The 21,360-nt window shown below is 40.3% G+C and overlaps 1 protein-coding gene across 4 annotated transcripts in view; it reads right to left on the minus strand.

Annotated features, from left to right (window-relative positions):
- The window catches only part of CEP162 (centrosomal protein 162), an 84,972-nt gene extending 71,781 nt beyond the window's left edge, over positions 1-13,191 (minus strand). For all 4 annotated transcript variants that reach the window (XM_077812772.1, XM_077812770.1, XM_077812773.1 and 1 more), the window contains exons 1-2: positions 13,019-13,191; positions 4,186-4,324 (exon numbers count right to left, since the gene is read on the minus strand). In XM_077812772.1, the coding sequence (XP_077668898.1) occupies positions 4,186-4,324; positions 13,019-13,078 (199 nt within the window). In that variant the 5' untranslated portion in view covers positions 13,079-13,191. The remainder of the gene's footprint in view (positions 1-4,185; positions 4,325-13,018) is intronic.
- Between the last annotated feature and the right edge of the window lie 8,169 nt (positions 13,192-21,360).

Genomic DNA, 21,360 nt, shown 5'->3' on the forward strand with positions numbered 1-21,360 from the left:
TCCTCTAGTTACTTTTGGCAATGCAAATGATATAAAGGGCAGCTTGGTTTCATGAAAACATTGTGATTAACTGGAAAACTAAGGGAAGGAATTTCTATAGCAAATACAAAAGTAGCACCAAACTGACGTCAACAAATATTAGAAAACTTGATTACATCAAGTACCAGATTGGAAAATTGAATGAGGCATCTTCTGTTCATTATCTCCAGCTATTTCAGCATTATTTTCGATTACTTTCTTCTCTTTCTCCAGTTTAACAAATCTTATTGAGGATCTTGAGAAACAAGACAGACAGCAAGAATAGACATGCAAGCTGGACACAGACTAGACAAGAATTCTTACCATGCTGTCAAGGTTCCTCCCCCACTCTGAACTCTAGGGTACAGATGTGGGGACCTGCATGAAAACCTCCTAAGCTTACTTTTACCAGCTTAGGTTAAAACTTCCCCAAGGTACAAATTAATTTTATCTTTTGTCCTTGGAATATCCACTGCCACCACCAAACTCTAACTGGGTTTACTGGGAAACGTAGTTTGGACACGTCTTTCCCCCCCAAATCCTCCCAACCCTTGCACCCCACTTCCTGGGAAAGGTTTGGTAAAAATCCTCACCAATTTGCATAGGTGACCACGGACCCAAACCCTTGGATCTGAGAACCATGAAAAAGCATTCAGTTTTCTTACAAGAAGACTTTTAATAGAAATAGAAGTAAATAGAGGTAAAGGAATCACCCCTGTAAAATCAGGATGGTAGATACCTTACAGGGTAATTAGATTCAAAACAGAGAATCCCTCTAGGAAAAACCTTAAGTTACAAAAAAGAAACACAGACAGAAATAGTCATTCTATTCAGCACAATTCTTTTCTCAGCCATTTAAAGAAATCATAATCTAACGCATACCTAGCTAGATTACTTACTAAAAGTTCTAAGACTCCATTCCTGCTCTATCCCCGGCAAAAGCAGCATACAAACAGACCCTTTGTTTTTCTCCCTCCTCCCAGCTTTTGAAAGTATCTTGTCTCCTCATTGGTCATTTTGGTCAGGTGCCAGCGAGGTTACCTTTAGCTTCTTAACCCTTTACAGGTGAGAGGATTTTTCCTCTGGCCAGGGGGGATTTTAAAGGGGTTTATCCTTCCCTTTATATTTATGACACATGCTCTTTGTTTTATCACTAATATGGTGAAAAGAACTAGAAGCTGTGATTAACGAGGATCAAATGCATCCAAGAGGAGGGAAAAACAGCCCATAGGAATAAAGGCAGTTTCTTAATCTACCAAACATGAAAGTCAACAGCTGGAAACATACTCCACAAATCAATTCAACCTTAGTATAAAGCCAAAGGAAGATGAGATCAAATATAAAATATACAGACACTACGAGTTTTATTTCCATTATTTTCTTCTCAGCCAACTGAACAGCAGTCAGTAGAAACCACTGTATCTTTTAGTTTATTAATTAATATAGAAAACCAATTGAATTGCTTATTATTCGATGAAACTCAATGTCAGGGCCTTTCCATGATGAGAGGGCTAGGAAAAGATAATCAGACTAGAGATTTACACTGCATGATAGATGACAGAAAAATTAACACTCCTACAGATTTGCATAGGAGTTTATTTGCTTCACATTGACAAAATACTTTTGAAAATCACGTTTGAATGACACAATGCAATTAGCAGAGTGCCTAAAGCACTATAAGCTTAATGCTGCAGATCTCATGCAGGTACCTCCTATAGACTTTAACAAGAGTGCTGTCTGCAAACGAACAGCAAGACTAAGCCTAAGGGAACACAGAGCTCTGCAGAATTTCATGGAACATTAAGTTTAGACCTCACAAGTTAAATTCAAAGTTAATTCCCACATTTGTTACCTTTGAAGCAACATCATTTATTTTTCAGCAGTGCTAACCGTTACTTTGTTCCTTATGCTGCACGTTAATAAGCGTACATCTGACTTGCAAAACAATATAAGATAAGAAACTAGATCACTCGTTCAATTTATCCGTTGCAGCAATTTAGTACTGCAGCATTGTTCAGCCACTGCTCAGTTGCACAATATGACAACGTACTGGAGAATCTATTTGAGAATATAGGCCTGGATCCTTGGATCTTGCTGAACTACACTTAACAAAGGACCCAAGAATGGGGAGGCAAGAAAGGTGGCTGTCGGTCACCTCTTTGCTCCAGGATTCCCACAGATAATGGGGCCAGTTCAGCCTCCAGTGCAAACTAGAGCACCCTCAGCCTTTAACTTCTGCTGTCTTATAGTGCCTATTGCTCTAAACATGGCCCTGTGTTCAGAAAGGGATCACAGAGACACAGATGCACTGCTTTACGCCATCCAGAAATTTCCCTATGCCAGGGTAATGCCCAGCTGCCCAGTTACAGCAGCTTTATGACCTCTTTACAATGCAGGATTAGAACAAGGGGGGCCAAAGTGTGAGCCAGAATCCAGCACACTATGTACGGAAGATTCTGTATTAGCAAAATTGGCCTAGATTACCTACTATTTTCCAGCTTTTAAGTGAAGTTCTACTCTTAAAATTGACCCTAAAATTGTTTGGTGGGTCTCCAGGTTTATTGTATCAAATCTGCTCAGTTTATAAAGATTTTTTTCTTAACTGCCTATCCTGCAGCCTGGGCTTTAAGATTGCATCTACTCTAGACAACTGAACTGTTCTTAGCTGAACCAGTGTGATAGAATTGGTTTAAGCAGAAATGGCTCAGAACGTCCATACTAACTGCTGACTTGTGCTGTTCTACATCATTTGGTTGCACTGTTCTCCGAGTACCTATCCCACAGTTCCCCATACAGCTCCCAGTAGTGGCTTCAGAAAAATTTCAAAAGGCTTTGTGGGTTACCTCAAGGACCCCAAAAGGAAATGTAAGAGAAGAGGTCAAACTTTCCATAATCCCTTGAGAAATTACCTTAAATCCCTGGAGCTAATACCCTTTCAAAGCCATTTTTGCAAAAGGAGTGGCCAGGTGGAATGCTCATCTTGCACTCCTTGCTCAGCAAGAAAGTGCTCTCTCAGAGCTTTTGAAAAGCTATTGGGAAACATCTGAGATAGGAGTTTTCCAGTAGAACCTGTGAAAAGTCAGAGACCAAGATGAGCAACTCGTGGAGCTCATCAGACAACAGCCAGACACTTGCTGAGTTCTGCATGTTGTATTTGTGGATTAAGTAAATATGTAGTATTTGGGTCTGGACTATGACCACAGATCAATGGGATAGAGTCATTCTTAAAGCCTGAGATGATCAGTGGCGTTTACGTAACTTCCAGGGGATACTTCCGGAACTTTCTGCTGAGCTCACCCTTATATTTCTGCAATGGATCATGAAAATAAGAGACACCATTCACTGTGAAAAAGCGACTGGCAATCACCCTGTGAAAGCCGACTCCCGAGATAGTTAGTTAGTTAGAGGTCACTGGGGAACCAGCCTGAGTCAGGTGGTTCCCCAGTGGAGGTTTGCAACCAATATATATTTTCTTATAGGAGGATGCGATCAAGGTAGTTACTGCACAAGAGATCATGCGACCCACCAAGTCCATAGGTTTTACCAATACACTACAGGTCTGTGAAAAACCTCCATCTGATTGAGGATGGGAGAATGGTAGCATGTTTTTGCTTTTGTTGTGAATTTTCTCCTGCACTTTCCCCACCCCACCATATGAATAGCTGCAAGTATAATTATCATGAATACAGATCTCTTATTGTTTCAAAATTGTTTATGTTTTTCCCTCTCTCCATTTTTTAAAATGGAGATCTACAGATACGGAGTAAGAAATTATCTTTACTATTGACATTTTGTGACCCCTATTAATATTTGTACACTATATTTTCTAATAAATTATCTTTTTGTGATTCAGAATTTATTCATCTGATATAAGGGTATCTCAATATTTTATGAACTTTAGTTAACCATAAAAGTAAACACAGTATAATACTCATAGCTTACTAGCTTGAATTTTCTTTCCAATGAAGATTTGAATCAAAAAATGTTTAATGAATTCATTTCATTTTGTATTCTGCAAACATTACTTGTTATCACTGTGATACAATAACTACATTCACATTACCAGTTTTCCTCAGGATGCAAAAAAAATATGAAAAAAAGAAAAAGATCTTGCTGACACACTGTGGCAAAAAGAACTGAAGTTATGTAGAAATGCACAGTATTTACCACCATCATCAGAATCATCCTCTGAGATCCACCATGGCACAGGATTTTTCTTCTTCAATTCCTTTTTCCTGGGCTGTCCCAGTGTCTCAAGAACGGTGGATTTTTCCTTTGAATTTCCAAATGAATCATCTGAAAGAGACTGAATCAGAAGTCCACAAAATTAAAAATAGTTCTGTAAGGAACCATTAGAATCACAGAAATGTAGGACTAGATGGGATCTCGAGATATCATCTAGTCCAGCCTCTTGTGCTGAGGCAGGACCCTGTGTACCTAGACCATCCCCCTGACAGGTGTCTGTCTAACCTGTTCTTAAAATCCTCCAATGATGGGGATAGTTTAGCTTAATTATCCTCATAGGTATGAGGAAAAACTTTCTAACCTAAATCTCCCTTGCTATAGATTAAACCCATTACTTCTTGTCCTACCTTCAGTGGACACAGAGAACAACTGATCACTGTGCTCTATAAAACAGCCCTTAACATATCTGAGGACTGTTATCAGATCATCCCTCAGTCTTCTTTTCTCAAGACTAAACATACCCAGTTTTTTTTAAATTTTTCCTTACAGGTCACAGGTTTTCTAAACCTTTTATCATTTTTTATGCTCTCCTCTGGATTCTCTCCCATTCGTCAAATCTTTCTTAAAGTTTGGCACCCAAAACTGGATATAGTACTGCTGCTGAGGTCTCACCATTCTGAGAATAGAGCAGGATAATTACCCTCCTGTGTTTTACACACAATACTCCCATTAATACACCTCAGAATTATATTAGCCCTTTCCACAACTGCGTCACACTGCTGACTCATTCAATTTTTGATCCACTATAACCCCCAGATGCTTCAGTAGTATTGCAACCTAGCCAGTTATTCCCCATTTTGTAGTTGTGCATTTGATTTTTTTTTTCTTCCGAAGTGGAGTTCTTTGCACTTCCCTCTATTGAATTCCATTTTGTTGAATTCAGACCAATTCTTCAGTTTGTCACGGTCATTCTGAATTCTAATCCTGTCCTCCAAAGTGCTAGAAACCCCCATCCCCAGCTTGGGGTCATATGCAATTTTATGAGCGCACTCTCCATTCCATTATCCAAGTCATTCACGAAAATACTGAATAGTACTGGACCCTGGACAGAGCTCTGCCAGGCCACATTAGATACATGCCCAGTCCCTCTCTGTTTGACAGCAAACCATTGATAACTACTCTGAATACAGTCTTTCAACCATTTGTGCACCTACCTTATAGTAATTTCATCCAGACCATATTTTCCCAGTTTCCTTGATAAGAATGTTATGTGGGACTATGTCAAAAGCCTTTTTAAAAATTAATATATATCATGTCTATACCCTCCTCCCTATTCACTAGGCCAGTAACTCTGTCAAAGAAAGAAATTAGGTTGTTTTGGCATGATTTGTGTTTGACAAATCCATGATGGCTGTTACTTATAACCTTACTCTCCTCTGGGTACTTACATATTTAGTTACTTTAACATTTTTTCTGGATTTAGATTATATTTTTAATTGAGGATCAGACTATTATAAAAAGGGCACAATGAAAACATTTCCATTGTGTTTTCAACATGACTGAAAATTAATCCATGATCTTTTGGTAGAGTTGTTCAGGAGCCTCCCTTGATTCCACACAGTCCACCCTTTTTGGCTTTTCATATTAGTAGCATAAAGTTGTACAAGAAAACAATAACTATACTAGGATATGGAGTAATACTGTGTACTATATTTCTAGCACTGATGTTTAATTGACAACAGTTGGTTCTGGAAAAATTATCTGATCAGCAACATACATTTTCAATTTAATAATGTAATCAGATTTTTATTTTAGTGACAGTGTAAGAACCTATGTATAATAATTCTTTTAAATAAAAAACTTGGGCCAAATTCTGATCACGTCCCTCCAGAGGACAGAAGATGATGTATAGTTTGGCCTGACTTTGTACCCTGAGCAGCATTGTTAAAGTCCCAAAGGTAAGTCATTCCCCAGCGCGCCCCCCCCCCCCTCCAAAATAACCATGAAGCCTTCCTCACTTCTCTGATAATGGGCAGAATTCAGAACTCCACTCTGTGCTTTCCATGCTCTTGGGAATTAAATCAGGTATGCCTGAGCAGTTCCACCCTGACTATCAAGTTTGTGTCAATGCACAACTAACAGTTAGCCATAGGGATTCGGACTGGTAGGTCCAACTCAGAGCCAGTCAGACCACTGGAGCAAAGTTCTAAATTCCTGCTAACTGAGATAAATGGGAAGGAGTGGGGAGAGGAAAGATCCACAGCCAGTCTACCAGGTCACAAGGCTGTGTTGAAGTAGAGACCTGACCCATGCCCACAGAGCCAACTTCTGCTCCTTCTCTCCGACTCCCAGGACAGCTCTGGGGGAGTTATGGCAGAAATAGGGCCACAGTGAACTTTTCAGATGCTGAGTGGGGGAAGAAAAAAGGGGCATGAAGTATAGGAAGCCTCACATATCCCTGTCCCCACCAGAACCTCATTTGCATGAATTTCTCTTATCACTGCCACCCTCAAGTAGTTCACAATACACTTCCAATCAGTAGATTCAGGGCAGTATGGATTTTATGTGCTACTTCATAGTCTCATAAGATGACCTAAGCCAATAATGTTTTTTAAAAAATACATTAAAATAAACTTAAGCTAAATGCAAAAAAAATGTTAGAGCAATGTTAAGTTTGTACAGTTGTAAGAGTCAGCAAAGAGCAGAAATGCAAGAGGCGGGGGTTCCCCCAGCTGTGGCGGACACTGCTGTATATTCTATTCCTATTTCTCTCTCCTAACTGTGTAGGTTAACACTGCATATTATTGCTTATATTTTTAAATATACCAGGAAGTTAATACCACTATAGAAATCTTAATTTTTATATTTATATTTGCGGTCATTTTAACAGTGCAGTCTTGACTGGAATCAACCAAGTTTTGTGTACTTAATCAGTATGAAGCCAAGGAGCAGTTAGCATTATTATAATTATTACATTTCCCATAAAGGACCACCCATATATTAAGATCTAAATGAGCTGAGAACATCCATAAATCAAACGTGAATGGTCTAAAATGAACAATCCTTTAGCAACTGCTAACAAAAGGAACAGTAACACAAAGAAATATTACAGTACTCTAACCAATATCTCCAAAATCCACCATCATTTCTGAACAATTTTTTAAAAATTAAGTTTTACAAAAATAAAAGTTTATCATATTTTCAATAGCCTCAGAGAGAATCTTTAAGTACTGTACTGAAAGCCCTGCATCACGAATACTAAGCAATTTAATAAAAATTTGTAAATTATAAAGCTAAAAAATGACAGCACATACTATAAACTCTTTTGGCTGAATTGCTCAACAGGACAGAATAAAACACATTTTTAATATATGCCCTTAACAAAGTCAAAATAATTTCCTTATTCTAGTCACAACACAGGTATTATAGTACCACTGTCCCACAAGGACTGTGTGCCTCTCGCTAGCTGGGAGTTATCGACAGGTGCTTGATGCAAGTTCTGTTATGACTAACTGTATCCTTTACTCAGCAAGCAGGACATGCATGATGCTGATACTCCTTGGAGTATCATAACTGAAGAAACTGAAACCCCCAGATGTTGTAATTCAGATCTGGAAATTTTCTATGTCCAGTCATCTTGTCAACTGCAAATAGTAAAGTAACACCTGGGATAGAAAACTTTTACACAAAAATTACTACATTTTCCCCAATAATAACATTTGTCTGATCACCAAGACTTACTGAAAATGCTTATTTTTACAAAAAACAACAAAAAACAAACAAACCCCACAACCTCTTTTTCTGAACAGTGAATTCTCAATACTAGTTTTGATGGCTAAATAAACTTAATGTTGCCTCTCAAAAATACTGAGAAGATAGATTTCAGAGTAGCAGCCGTGTTAGTCTGTATTCACAAAAAGAAAAGCACCTTAGAGACTAACAAATTTATTTGAACATAAGCTTTCGTGAGCTTTGAGAAGACAGAGTCATCAAGCAGAGTCAATTATTTTACTTCCCACTAAACAATAATGGTACTTATTAATTAGACAGCTAAAAAAAGATTAATTTTAAAAACATGCATAAAGTCAGACCAATTCTTTAGGGACTTGGACACCAATCCTGCATTCATTTAAGCACTTGCTTAACTCACTACCATGAAGCAGTCCATTGTCAATGGGACTACACATGGCAGTAAAATTAAGCAAGTGCAGAAATGCCTGCAGGATCAGATCCTTGGCATTTAACACTTCACAGAGCAAGAGCGTTCCAGTCATTTAATGATATACATCAAAGTACCATTTTCTTGACATTTTTACATTCGTTTTTTTTTTAATTATTTTTCTTAGCACAAGCTTGTATTATACACATCATTTTATACACACAATCTTCTGAAAGGATTAGGATTCCCTCAATATGTAGTGTTAGTCTTTCAAACAGGTTACTCTGCAGGTTCTCCAATTAAGTGAATAATCTCTCTTTTCAGCTGCCCATGATTATCACTGTAGAGCAGCAAAAATCAAGCTATGGCTCTTTAGAGCTCCACTTGCAGATGTCATGAAGCCTTAAGCAAAGCAACTGGAGTACTGAGCATGGGAACACTCTCCATATTGCGTGACACAAAGAAATCTCAGAAAGGATCACTGACATAGTTCAAGTCAGTTTTCTCACTGTGCAGGGAGAGGCTTGACAGGAACTAGGGATGTGACGGATGAGGGAAGCATGTTGAGAAGGAAAACTCTGTGGGGGCATGGAAGGAGGCAGGACTTGTATGTGGAGCTCTATCGGGCAACTGAGCCTGTTTACAGGAGGGTATGGGGGTGAAAACAAGTTTTTTTAGTAGGACACGGAGAATGAATAGAACTGTGCAGAGGAACCTGCACGGGGAACTGGACCGTATGGGGCAAGTGACAATATATGCAAAAGAATACATATATAACCACTGGTAGCAATCCATTTGAATAAATACAATTGATAGAATTTCTTTAAAATTTTGAAAAATCTCCCCAAAACACTTCACTGATAGACAGTTAAAACTACTCAAGGGCATGCAACACCATAATAAAAAAGCCAGGAAATCACACACCTAAAAGTGAAAAGAAAAGGAGTACTTGTGGCACCTTAGAGACTAACCAATTTATTTGAGCATGAGCTTTCGTGAGCTATAGCTCACTTCATCGGATGCATACTGTGGAAACTGCAGAAGACATTATATACACGGAGACCATGAAACAATACCTCCTCCCACCCCACTCTCCTGCTGGTAATAGCTTATCTAAAGTAATCATCAAGTTGGGCCATTTCCAGCACAAATCCAGGTTTTCTCACCCTCCGCCCTCCCCCCCCACACAAACTCACTCTCCTGCTGGTAATAGCCCATCCAAAGTGACCACTCTCTTTAAAATGTGTATGATAATCAAGGTGGGCCATTTCCAGCACAATGGATGGGCTATTACCAGCAGGAGAGTGAGTTTGTGGGGGGGCGGAGGGTGAGAAAACCTGGATTTGTGCTGGAAATGGCCCAACTTGATGATCACTTTAGATAAGCTATTACCAGCAGGACAGTGGGGTGGGAGGAGGTATTGTTTCATGGTCTCCGTGTATATAATGTCTTCTGCAGTTTCCACGGTATGCATCCGATGAAGTGAGCTGTAGCTCACGAAAGCTCATGCTCAAATAAATTGGTTAGTCTCTAAGGTGCCACAAGTACTCCTTTTCTTTTTGCGAATACAGACTAACACGGCTGTTACTCTGACACCTAAAAGTGGCAATTCTTCAACAAAAAAACTTCAAAACCAGACTCCAACGTGAAACTGCAGAACTGGAATTAATTTGCAAACTGGACACCATCAAATTAGGCCTGAATGAAGACCGGGAGTGATTGGGTCATTACAAAACCTAATTTCCCCCATACTAAATTTCCCCCTACTGTTTCTCACACCTTCTTGTCAACTGTTTGAAATGGGCCACTCTCATTATCACTACAAAAGTGATTTTTCCTCCTTTGGTATCCTACTGTTATTTGAATTGTCTCATTAGACTGACCTCCCAATTGGTAAGGCAACTCCCATCTTTTCATGTGCTGTGTATTTATACCTGCGACTGCATTTTCCACTCAATGCAGCTGATGAAGTGGGTTCTCATGCACGAAAGCTTATGCCCAAATAAATTTGTTAGTCTCTAAAGTGCTACAAGGACTCGTTGTTGTTTTTGCTGATACAGCATAAAATAGCTAACACTCAAACAAATTTAGTGCTCACACAACCCTTGCAATTATGATTTTGCCTTCTCCACATTCTTTCACTCAGCATATATGCCTCTGACTCCCAACAAAACAGGCAGTCTTAATTCCAGCCGCAGCCATCAGTTTCTGAAAAAGCAAAACCAAATCACCGCACTTCTTCAGTAAAACACAGAATCGTAGGACTGGGAGGCACTCAAGGCAGGGCTAAGTATTATCTAGACCATCCCTGACAGGTGTTTGTCCAACTTGCTCTTAAACATCTCTAATGATGGAGATTCCACAACTTCCTTAGACAATTTATTCCAGTGCTTAACCACTCTGACAGGAAGTTTTTTCTAATGTGCAACCTAAACTGCCCTTGCTGCAATTTAAGCCCATGGTTTCTTGTCCTATCCTCAGAGGTTAAGGAGAACAATTTTTCTCCCTCCTCCTTGTAACAATCTTTGATGTACTTGAAAATGGTTATCATATCCTCTCTCAATCTTCTCTTCTCCAGACTAAACCCAATTTTTTCAATCTTTCCTCATGGGTCATGTTTTCCAGTAATTTGTGTTGCTCTTCTCTGAACTTTCTCCAATTTGTCCACATCTTTCCTGAAATGTGGTGCCCAGAACTGGACACAATACTCCAAGCGGAGGCCTAAATAATGTGGAGTAGAGTGGAAGAATTACTTCTCGTGTCTTGCTTACAACACTTCTGCTAATACATCCCAGAATGATGTTTGCTCCCCCCCCCATCTCCATAACAGAACACTACTTTACTATAAACACTATTAAAAACATCTGTGTAGTAGCTATTTATTCACATTGTTGTCAGAAACAGCAGAATTTGGCCCTGATAGCTGATGGAATACCTTAAGTTAAAAAATGCCATTTTGGTTTCCCAATCTCTCTATTCAATGCTGTTCAATCCCTAGGGCTGTAGGGATTCCCCCTAGCTGCATTCTTCAGGCAGGGATAGAAACCAGCCTCTGAAAATCAAAAGCTTCAGAGCAACCAAGAAGAAGGAGCCTCCTGACTAGTGCAACTCTGCCATGTAGTTTAATTACTTACACAAACGTTTAAAATATGAACATATTATATATAATTTAACTTGGTGCCCACTGTCTTACATCACATATGCCCCATGGCTGCACCCCTAGTCTGAAAAGGGCCTAAGTAAGTGTGGCTCACATCATGCTCACAAATTTCAATAAACCACAGAGGGAGTTCCAAAGTCACAATCCCTGAATCCAGCCAACAGAGCCTAAGAGATCAACTCTAATTGCACCACAGTAGATCTCAATTACCAAAAAGGCAATGGGAAAAATGCAGACAATCTCTAAGGTAACCACATCCAGAACATTCAAGGCCTTAATTAGGTTAAACAAAAGATTAAACTATACTCAGAAACAAACTGGAAGCCATTGGAGAGCACTAGTATAATGAGCTCACATTCTTTCCTGCTTAAAAGGCAGAAAAAACAATTTTCCATTAGTCAAAGCTCCAAGTGTCCTTCAAGACTGCTCAACACATACAATGGTAGTGAAGTAGAAGAGAAAAATGAATGGAAACTGTAGCAAGGTCTGCATCAAAAAGAAGAGACCACAGTTGCTTGGCTAGCCAAAGAACATTCAGAGCTGCTAACCAGAAGCAGTGATGGATCTAGTAAAATACTGAGAAATTATGAATTGCTTTGACAATAGACAGGCATACCTCAACAAACAGAGCACACAACCCCTGCCAAATCCTCCAGATGTTTCCCCGCTACTAACGAGCATCATTTCCATCTTATCTGGACTGACCCTAAGTCAACTTGTTTTCATTCATATGCTGGGAAAGTAATAGACTACATAATATAGCTCCAGCGAAAGAAATGCAGCGCTGGAGATTTATGGTGTTTTGATTTGTCAGAACCAGAAGTCTGGAAAATCTGGATACTTTTGGCTAGATGTAACCCTTTGCTAAACACTGGGCACCATCAGTGATAAAATCCTTCAGCCTAAAACTTTCAAACCACTACAGCTGGCTCCCCTTTTGTTAGGTTTATTTTATAGCAATGAATTTTATTAGAATTTAGAGCCGCTTTTAAGTGAAATTATATATTTAAAAATAATACAGGAAAAATACTTGATGAAAGTAGTTTTAAATGCAAATTGCAATTTTATACACATATGGAAAAGTTGCTATTGGTCTCATTCCATGTATTTTAAGTCAAGCAGATCAATTTTAAACATCTGCTGCTAGCGCTGAGTCTGGCTCTCAAATTTAATACCTTGAATAATGTAATCACAATTAATCATATCATAAAATCATGTAGCAAATGAGCTTTCTAAGGCCCCAGTCCACCAAAAACATGCACACGGGCTTAAAATTAAGCACAAAAATATCCCATTGACTTCACTGGCACTACTTGCAAGTTTTAAGTTAAGCCGGTCTGTAAGGCTTTGTGCAATCACTACCTAAGAGAATTATTCAATATAATATAGCTGTGTCATGTCTCTCCTGCTCTACCACACCCAATTACCAGTGTTTCCACATTTTAATGGGATAAAAAAAGATATGTAATCAATTTAATATTAAAATGGAAACATACCTCCTTCAGAAACTGTTCAAACTGCTCATCTAGTTCTGCTTTTGAAAATCGATGAGCCATAGTCAGCAATCTTAACTTCCAAAACAGTTCAATTACTGGAAAATACTAAAATTAAAAATAATGCAGTAAATGAGGCAGTGCTTTTGAAATCATAAACAACCTCGTAATTTCCTACTAGCTTTTCATGCAGGAAACATTAAAAGTTATCCACCAAGACTAAATTATACCACATTTGCCCCAAATACTGTATTTACTGCAAACAAAGGTCCAAGCACCACATCTGAATTGCCTAGATTCCCTAGAATCATAGACATAAATACCAACAGGACTGATTTAGCCCTTAAAATTTGTGAGGTTGATAAAAGAGGAACTTCTTCTCATCCTTCATTTTCCTCTTCAAAATGCAGCTCTTCCACCAACGTTATCAGGAAGGAAATGTTTCATTTATAACAAAAGGGAGAAAAACACCATAAACATCAGTTTGCATCTATACCATATACACTTGCACAGTGCTGGATGTATTTTAATTGTTAACTGTTTGTTTTCCAAAATTGTGAACACTCTGGGGCAGGGAGACTTTCTCTAGAGTCTGTCCAGCACTGAGCACACTGCTAGAGCATAACAAATAAATAATGATTTAATCCATGGAAGTCTTTCAGGTTAGCTCTTAAAGACAGAAATTCTGTCTGCTCTGCATTCACATAGAAAAGTCAATAGTGCTTTTTGTAAAGGGAGGATTTATGTTGGTTTTTGAGAACAAATATTCCCCAGCTTCTCAACAGCATGCAGCTTTTAGGTATCTCCCTGCAGACTCGAAGTGGCTGTTTTACAGTGGTGCCATATATAGTTTTGAAGTACTCTGGAATCCTTCAGAACAAGAAGTGATATAATAAATTCAAAATAGATTAAGGGTTTGCAGATAAGGTTTTACTATTAAATATGAACTTTTTCAAGTATAGATCCTTGTCAGAACATAGAACTGTTACCTAACTAGTAAACCGATTTTGGCAGGCGAGTTCTGATAACTGTTTCCTGCTTTAACTCTTACTTTATCCAAAGACTACCCAACACTTTGGCAGTACTAAAGAAAATTGCTGCAAAGACTGCCCAGTCTTTGAATTAAATAAGATACCCCTATGTAAGCACTTGGAAAGAGTCTTAAAAAAAACACACTAAGAGGATTAACAATGTGACGTCTCATGACACTCATAATCCAGTATGATTTTATATTTTTACAACAAGAAGTCTTGTGAGCTGTGACATTGTAATGTTACTACCTATGCCAACGGCTTAAGCAAGTGGAGAATATTTATTTGCAAGCTTGCTAAGAAAAAATGAGTCCTGATCTTCTTCTTACATTTTACCGTGGTTTCCTGTGCATTACATACATCTATACACACAGATTTCTTATAAATATTTACATTGCATCTTATAAAATTTCATCTGATGTTTTATTTTTCAAAAAGTTTTTTTTAAAATCAGTTGACATCCATTTGCCCACAGGTAATGCCAGTTATTAACTAAAATCAAGCACATGCTTCCTGAAAAGACTTTAGGCAAGTTTCACCCTTAATAAGAAATAACCTTATATTTATGTCTTTAATGTAGAAGGATCCCAAAGCGCTTTGCAAATAATATATACACACACAATATCACAAAATGCAGCCATTTCTGGAAATGAAAGGTGGTTGCCTGGTAGCACACTGCATCATTGCAGGAAGGGGAAACTTTGGCTAGAAGATTATTAAAAGCCTTTTTCTCATGGCAAATGCCATAATATTTCTAATATCTCATATGAAAAGACACACAGAATAGACTTCCTAGAACTCAAGTTTATCTTCCCAGGAATGATGGAAAACTGACTTAACCCCACTGGGATTTGAAGCTGTGATCACAGAATCATAGAATATCAAGGTTGGAAGAGACCTCAGGAGGTCATCTAGTCCAAACCCCTGCTCAAAGCAGGACCTTTTTGGTGGTGGTTGTTGTTTTTTCACTGCCTTGGCACATGGTTATGTTACTATTAATCCAAAAATATCACCAAAGGAGTCACACTCTTCAAACAGATAGAGTCTGTTTTTATATTTTTACAAGACTTAATAGAAACATTTGCATAACTTGTATTTTATACTGTTTTGTGTTTGAATTAACACATTCCTGAAATCCAAACTCATCATCAGTGAACTAACATTTGAAAGCCATGAACTGCACAGTCTATTTCCAATGCCTCAGTTGAATAAACTGCAGGAAGTAAACAGCAACAATGGTAATAGGTGAATGAGATGTTGAAAATCTATTCGGTTTAAAGTGATCAGGAGGGCTGTTAATGGACTGCACAAGCGGGGAAGAGTTCACTTTTCAAACGCATGAAATTTAGTCTTATGCTGGGGGAGGGGAGCGTCAGTGTCCCTTTAGTCTAAATCTGGCCCTTCCTATTTATTTCGCTTTTTAAAAGGTTCCCACTCAGCATGGTGGGTCGATCTGCAGCCTTTATACACCATTCGAAGAGGACGCAAGAGGCAGAGCTCAGCAGAAGAAACTCCCAATCTCCGGTGAACAGACGCCGAGGCCCTCAGCGTGCCCAGGAGGCACTAGGCCCAGAGCATCAGGAAAGGCGGGCTTAGCCGCAAGCCCCCCCGGCGATCGCCCTGTGGGCAAGTGGGCGTCTCTCTACCCCCGGGCCAAGGCAGGGCAGCGGCGTTTCAGGCAGCAGGTCTCCTGGCTTCCCAGGGCAGGCGCACGCCGGAGCGACCCCGGCCCCCACCCAGGGCACAGCCTCGGGCAAGCGGGGTGGGACAGGGCTCCCGCAAGGGCCGCGCGCACAAGTTTGTCAGTCGCAGCTGAAGCTCTGTTGCTGGGCGCCCAGAGGGTGCCGCCTCCGGCCGGCCGGCCACCTACCTCCCTGTCCCGGGCCGAAACGCCGGCAGCCGCTTCCCTTGAAAATCTGTAGGTTTGTCTCAGGCGCCGGAACTAGGTTACCTAGGTAACAGACCTCGCTCAGGTCGGCCACCGTAGTTCCCGTGACCAACGGCCAGGCTCAGCGGCAGCGGTCACATGACGTCTTCCTCGGGCTCGTAGAGGATCACGTGAGGAAGCAGGTCCCGCGGCTGCCATTGCTACCGAGGCAAACTCGGCTCGGCCCCACCCTGCAGCCCAGTGGGGGCATCAGCACCTCTAGTCTCCCCGTCCTCCGTTAGCCGGTCTGACCGAGGGGGGCTGCCACGAACCTAGGTGGTCACGTGATCTAATTCCCCTCTCTCCATGTCGTGCAGTAGCCCTTGGGCGTCATGTGACCTGTGTGTGCCCACGTCCGCCAGGCGGAGTGGAGGGATTGAGCGAGGGGGAAAGGGGAACAGCGCCCCCTGCCACAGGGAGGAGCGGGGCGGGTGGGCGGAGCAGAGAGTAGACGGGAGGGCGTCTGGGGCGCGAGGAGCTGCCCCGCCCCCTCCGCCATCGCCCCCTGTGCGGGACGCCCGGGCCCCCCGGCTACAGCTGTCTGCCGCCGCGGCGCTCGCGGGTGGGAGGGTAACGCGGGGACTGCGGCAGGGGCGGCCCGTGCGAAGGCAGCCCCGGCCCTAGAGTTCATCCGAGCCGCTTGCTCTACAGGTGTTCGCTGGCGTCCCGGCCGGGGCAGCGGGGCTACGGCACCCACAGGGCCGGGGAGCGGCTTGGGCTCGCTACCAGCGGCAGGCCGCTTCCCTCCCCCGCCAAGGGAAAGGGGCTAAGGATGAGTCGTGACATGTCAGTCACAAAACCAACCGCCCCCCACAACAAAATGGACTTTTTCCTTTGTTGCTAAAACTGCCCCTTTAACGAGGGAATACAATTGTTATGACTGAGCAATAATATAACTTGAGTCTGTTACAGTGCGAATTTAAAATCTTTTGAAAATGGAACAGTTTGGTATTTTTAAGTGTCTGTTCCTGCTACTGAAACTTGAACCAGGGGTGTCATAAGAGGGTGAAGTTGCCCCCTCTAGACTTTGGTTCCTCACCCCAACACCCAGTCTTTTCATAGGTCTGCATGCTCCACTCCCCCCCACAACTTTGCAGCTGTAATCACATATGTTCTATATGCTGATACACCTTTGCCTCTCCCCCTCAAATGTTTCTGAAATGATGTCCCTGACTTGAGTCCTGCATAATGACAAAATAATCAGGTTTTATACGACTGTCCTGCATGGGAATATGAAATCTGTTCCCCCATCTGAGGGCAGTGCTCCCTGTACTGCTGGGGTGAATGTGGTCCTCAGCAGGAAACTGAAATCTGGTTTTGGTTGAAGATGTCCATCATGCACATAGCTATTTGTATCATTATAGCGTAGCTCATAAATGCACTACTGGGCTTCTGGCAATTATCCCTTATCTTAAGCAAGATTTGTTTAAAAAAAAAAAAAGGCAAAAAACCTAGAGTACTAAATGGCATTTGTAAAATACATGAAAAAGGTTCAGATATTTAGCCTACCAACTTCCACACTGTTCAATTAAAGAAGACTGTTGTACCTCACTGAGAAACTCTACGGGGCTTACACTGACCCAAAAAGATCATGGCTGGGAACCAGTAGAGCTGCCTGAGGTCACAGAAAATTTGGTTGGGCTTTCTGAGACTTACTGTCTGAGACATCCTGCTGCTAAGCATAGGTGTAAGGGAGGGCAGGCACTGCAGGAGGACTATTGGCAAATGAATAAAAAGCAGGCAGTGTTCAGAGACGGCATCTGAGAATTGTGAATAGATGGGTTTTGGCACAGATGCTCTGATGTCACCTCTAAAAGCCGCTCCATCTATCTCTCCTTGTTTCAGCAGGGTCAGAGTTGGTGGTCCTTTGGCAAATCTTGTTATCTAGGCTGCCTGAAGCCAGAGGCTGGAACTGAGCAGCAGGAACAGAGATACAGGACTTTAGCTTTGTTTTTCATTCCATTGCTGGCAGTTCTTCTAAGTACAGAAAGTTTACTGTTCTTTTTGTTCCTTTATTCCAGAAGCTGTGCTGGAGCCTGTGGATGGAATACTCAGCCAAAATGGAATTTAGTGTACAGTTTTTCATTCAGTTGCCATTTCAGGTCTCAGCTGAGACCCTCATTGCTGCTATTCAAGTCAACTTCTGGGACTAATGTGATGGCCACTTCTAACCAAAGAGCTGTTAGTCAAAAGGTATGAGAGACATATCACTTAAAAAATTACTCTGCTAATATTTAGCAAAAAATAAAAGAGTACTTTTCTTGGTGCCAGTAATGACAAGAACAAGCAACCCCTTCTTGCATTCACACACAATCCCTTTCTAAAACTTTTCCAACATTTCTGCTTCAAAGTGTGGTTACTTTGTTTTAAATACATTTTAGCACATATCTGCAAATGTTTAAAATATTCCAGAAATTAATGACCCCTGTCTCCTTGACCACTGACTTTCAAATAGCTTCAGAACAATAGCAGTCTGTGCTTGCATATGCTGTCCAGCCTAAGGGCTGTCAATTGTGTTTGTTGTGAGAGTCACGTTGCTTTAGGAATTTTTATGCCAGTATATAGTAAATGGTAAAATATAACAAAGGTCACTTACGAATATAAATACACATTATTCACACACATGCATTCTGGTCCTCTCTGCTGAAAACTCTTGAAACCAAAAGATTTTTGTAAGGCAGTTTTCTTCAAAGAGCACTAATACTGCATACCAAGTTGCATATGTAGGGCCATTTATAGCATTTCATCTACATGCACAACTGCTGTTGACAGTCATGGGAAATGTGCAAGTCAGGCTAGGACAGTATATGGCCTTAAGAGTTAATATATTAACTCTTAACACAACCACAAGTTTGTTAAACATGACAACATCCCTTCATAAAGCTGGCAGAAATATCAGTGTCCAGCATTTGCTCTTTTCCCTCCTTGTATAAGAAAGTATAATTTGAGACAGAGCATCTGAAGATAAAACAAATTAATTAAGAGACTGCCCTCTAACAAATACATGGTTTGAGCCTGTTCCAATTTAAGCCAATGTGAGTTTTGCTATTGACTTCAGTGGGATCAGGCCCATAGTGATGAACGTGACATCATTCATTGACAGTGGGAGTTATTTCATTAGCAATCAACTACATAAGCCTACAGCGCTACAGGCTGCTGAACAGTGTTGCAAGCTAAGCAATGATGTTAACTTCCCTGTTTGCTTAATATCTGTTCAGCAAGGCTCCCACGTAGTGTGGAAAAATGTCCGTTGGGCTCAGCACTGTGGAAACCTGAGCCCACATGATGATGGAGATGAGAGAAAAGGTATACCCTGGCTTAGATGTTTAAATGGTGTGAATACTAATGTTCCCACTTACCATATAAAGGATTTTCATTTCCTTCTAACAGCAACCAGTTGCAGCCACATTCTCGAGGGCACGTAACTGCAGTATTTAACAAAAACAGAGAGCAGGGGTAGCCATGAAGATCAGCTACTGCCAAAAAAACATGTCTGAGGGTTCTAAGAAAATAGAGTTCTCTATCCACTGTGATATACACTTTGGCAGGAGTGAGTACCAATTAATAGGATGAAATTCTGCCCCCACTGATGGCAAAGCTCCTATTGATTTAATCAAAGTCAGGATTTCACCCATGTAGTTCAGTGATGGCTTTTTTATACATATACCTTTTCCTTAAGATAGCTGAAGTGTATGGCTTCATATATTATAACAACAGTGTCAAACTATTGACTATAAAATTAAAAGTATGAATATTTTATACTTTTTGTGTAGAAAAAAGTTCAAATAAAAAGTCTGCTGCATCTACTTTGGCCGACACATCGGATTAGATAGTGTTTCAGTACTGAACTTGCAAATATGTGAAATAGGAGATTATGATAATAAATATTTAGCTATATTCTTAGTTGTGTTTTTTTTTTTAAAAGGTTAACAATTTCATACTGGATGAAAAGTAAACAAACAGTGGTGAATTAAGAACTTTCTTTAAAACTTATTCTCTGTTCATGCCCACTGTAATAACACTTCCTTACATGACTGTGTAACAAAAATACCATAGTGTATGCATCAGAAAAAGAAAGAGCTTGCCGTACAAGTTGTATAGAAAACAAAATTTGTTGTAGCTGTATGGAAGAAATGTTATAAGATGAGAAAAATCATCTAACAGTTAAATGGCAATAATTTATTTGTGACATCTTAAAACTAGATATAATTGTTGTCAGCTTAAAAATGCAATGACTTTTTTTTTTTTTTAAGAAGTTCGCATTTTTGTTTCACTGTAGCCCTTATAGTGACCTACAAATAATAAATGATAAGCCTGAGTCTTCAAAATCCAAGACACCAAGGGCTTCAAAATCCAAGACACCAAATTTATCCTTAGGTAGTATAAATTTTGTAGCTCCATTAAATTTAGCATCTCTCCCATTCCCTCACTACCTCTCTTCTCTCTTGTTCAACCATTGCCCTAGTTAATAATTCAATTCTGCATGGTATTTAAGATTATGCTGGGGGCTTAAAATAGCTGTTCTAGACTGTGACTCATACTAATGTCCCATGGACTGAGCTACAACTTTAGGAGCCAATCCCACAAGGCGCTGAGTACTCTGAACCTCCATTGGTTCATTGTCCACTGGGTTCAGGCTCTCATGCTTACAAGCTTGGTATAGTGGTAACTCCAATTAGTGGAGAAAGATCTCGCTGTTAAGAGCTCTCACCTTCAGCAAACCTTGGCCAAATCCTGGTTTCCTCGCAGGAGTAGTCCCTTTGGAGTCAAGAAAGGTTAACATGGATCTGGCTCATCATCTCACTTGTATCACCTCACATTGCAGCTCCTTGTTTCTCAATTAGAATGCTCAGCAACTTGCAGGCAGAATCAGTGCAGTCCAGAGGACTAGGACCATAGAGTCTCATTGTCCAAGATGATTCCTCTGTTACTCATTTTTAAAAGTTTCCTTTTTACCATGAGCCTCAGCTATAAATAATTTTCTCCTTTGTATGAAGAATGTTAGAGAAAAAGTATTGTGGTAAATGTTTTTGTGTATGTGAACGCATGTATGTGAATTAGAAAAGATATTAACCACGTAGAGCAGAAGGATCACAGGTAATAATGAGTAAAAATTAAATATGTTAATACCAAAATTAGATCTATACAAACTTTTGTTAATCCTGGCATCTCCTAATGCTGGCAGAAATACTTGGTTTGCATTTCAGATTTTCACTTGGTTATTTTTAGTTCTTCCGAAGCCTGGGAAATAAGAAATATAACTGCTTTGAACAGTCTGAAAGAGCCAACTATAGCACGGCCTCTGAATCTGATTAGATAAAACAACAAAGAGGTTCTGTAAGGGCAGAGGCAGGAAGAACTAAGGTGGGTGGCAATATCTGTCATAA

Source organism: Eretmochelys imbricata, chromosome 3 (genome assembly GCF_965152235.1).
Source record: "Eretmochelys imbricata isolate rEreImb1 chromosome 3, rEreImb1.hap1, whole genome shotgun sequence".
Taxonomy (NCBI): Eukaryota; Metazoa; Chordata; order Testudines; family Cheloniidae; genus Eretmochelys; species Eretmochelys imbricata.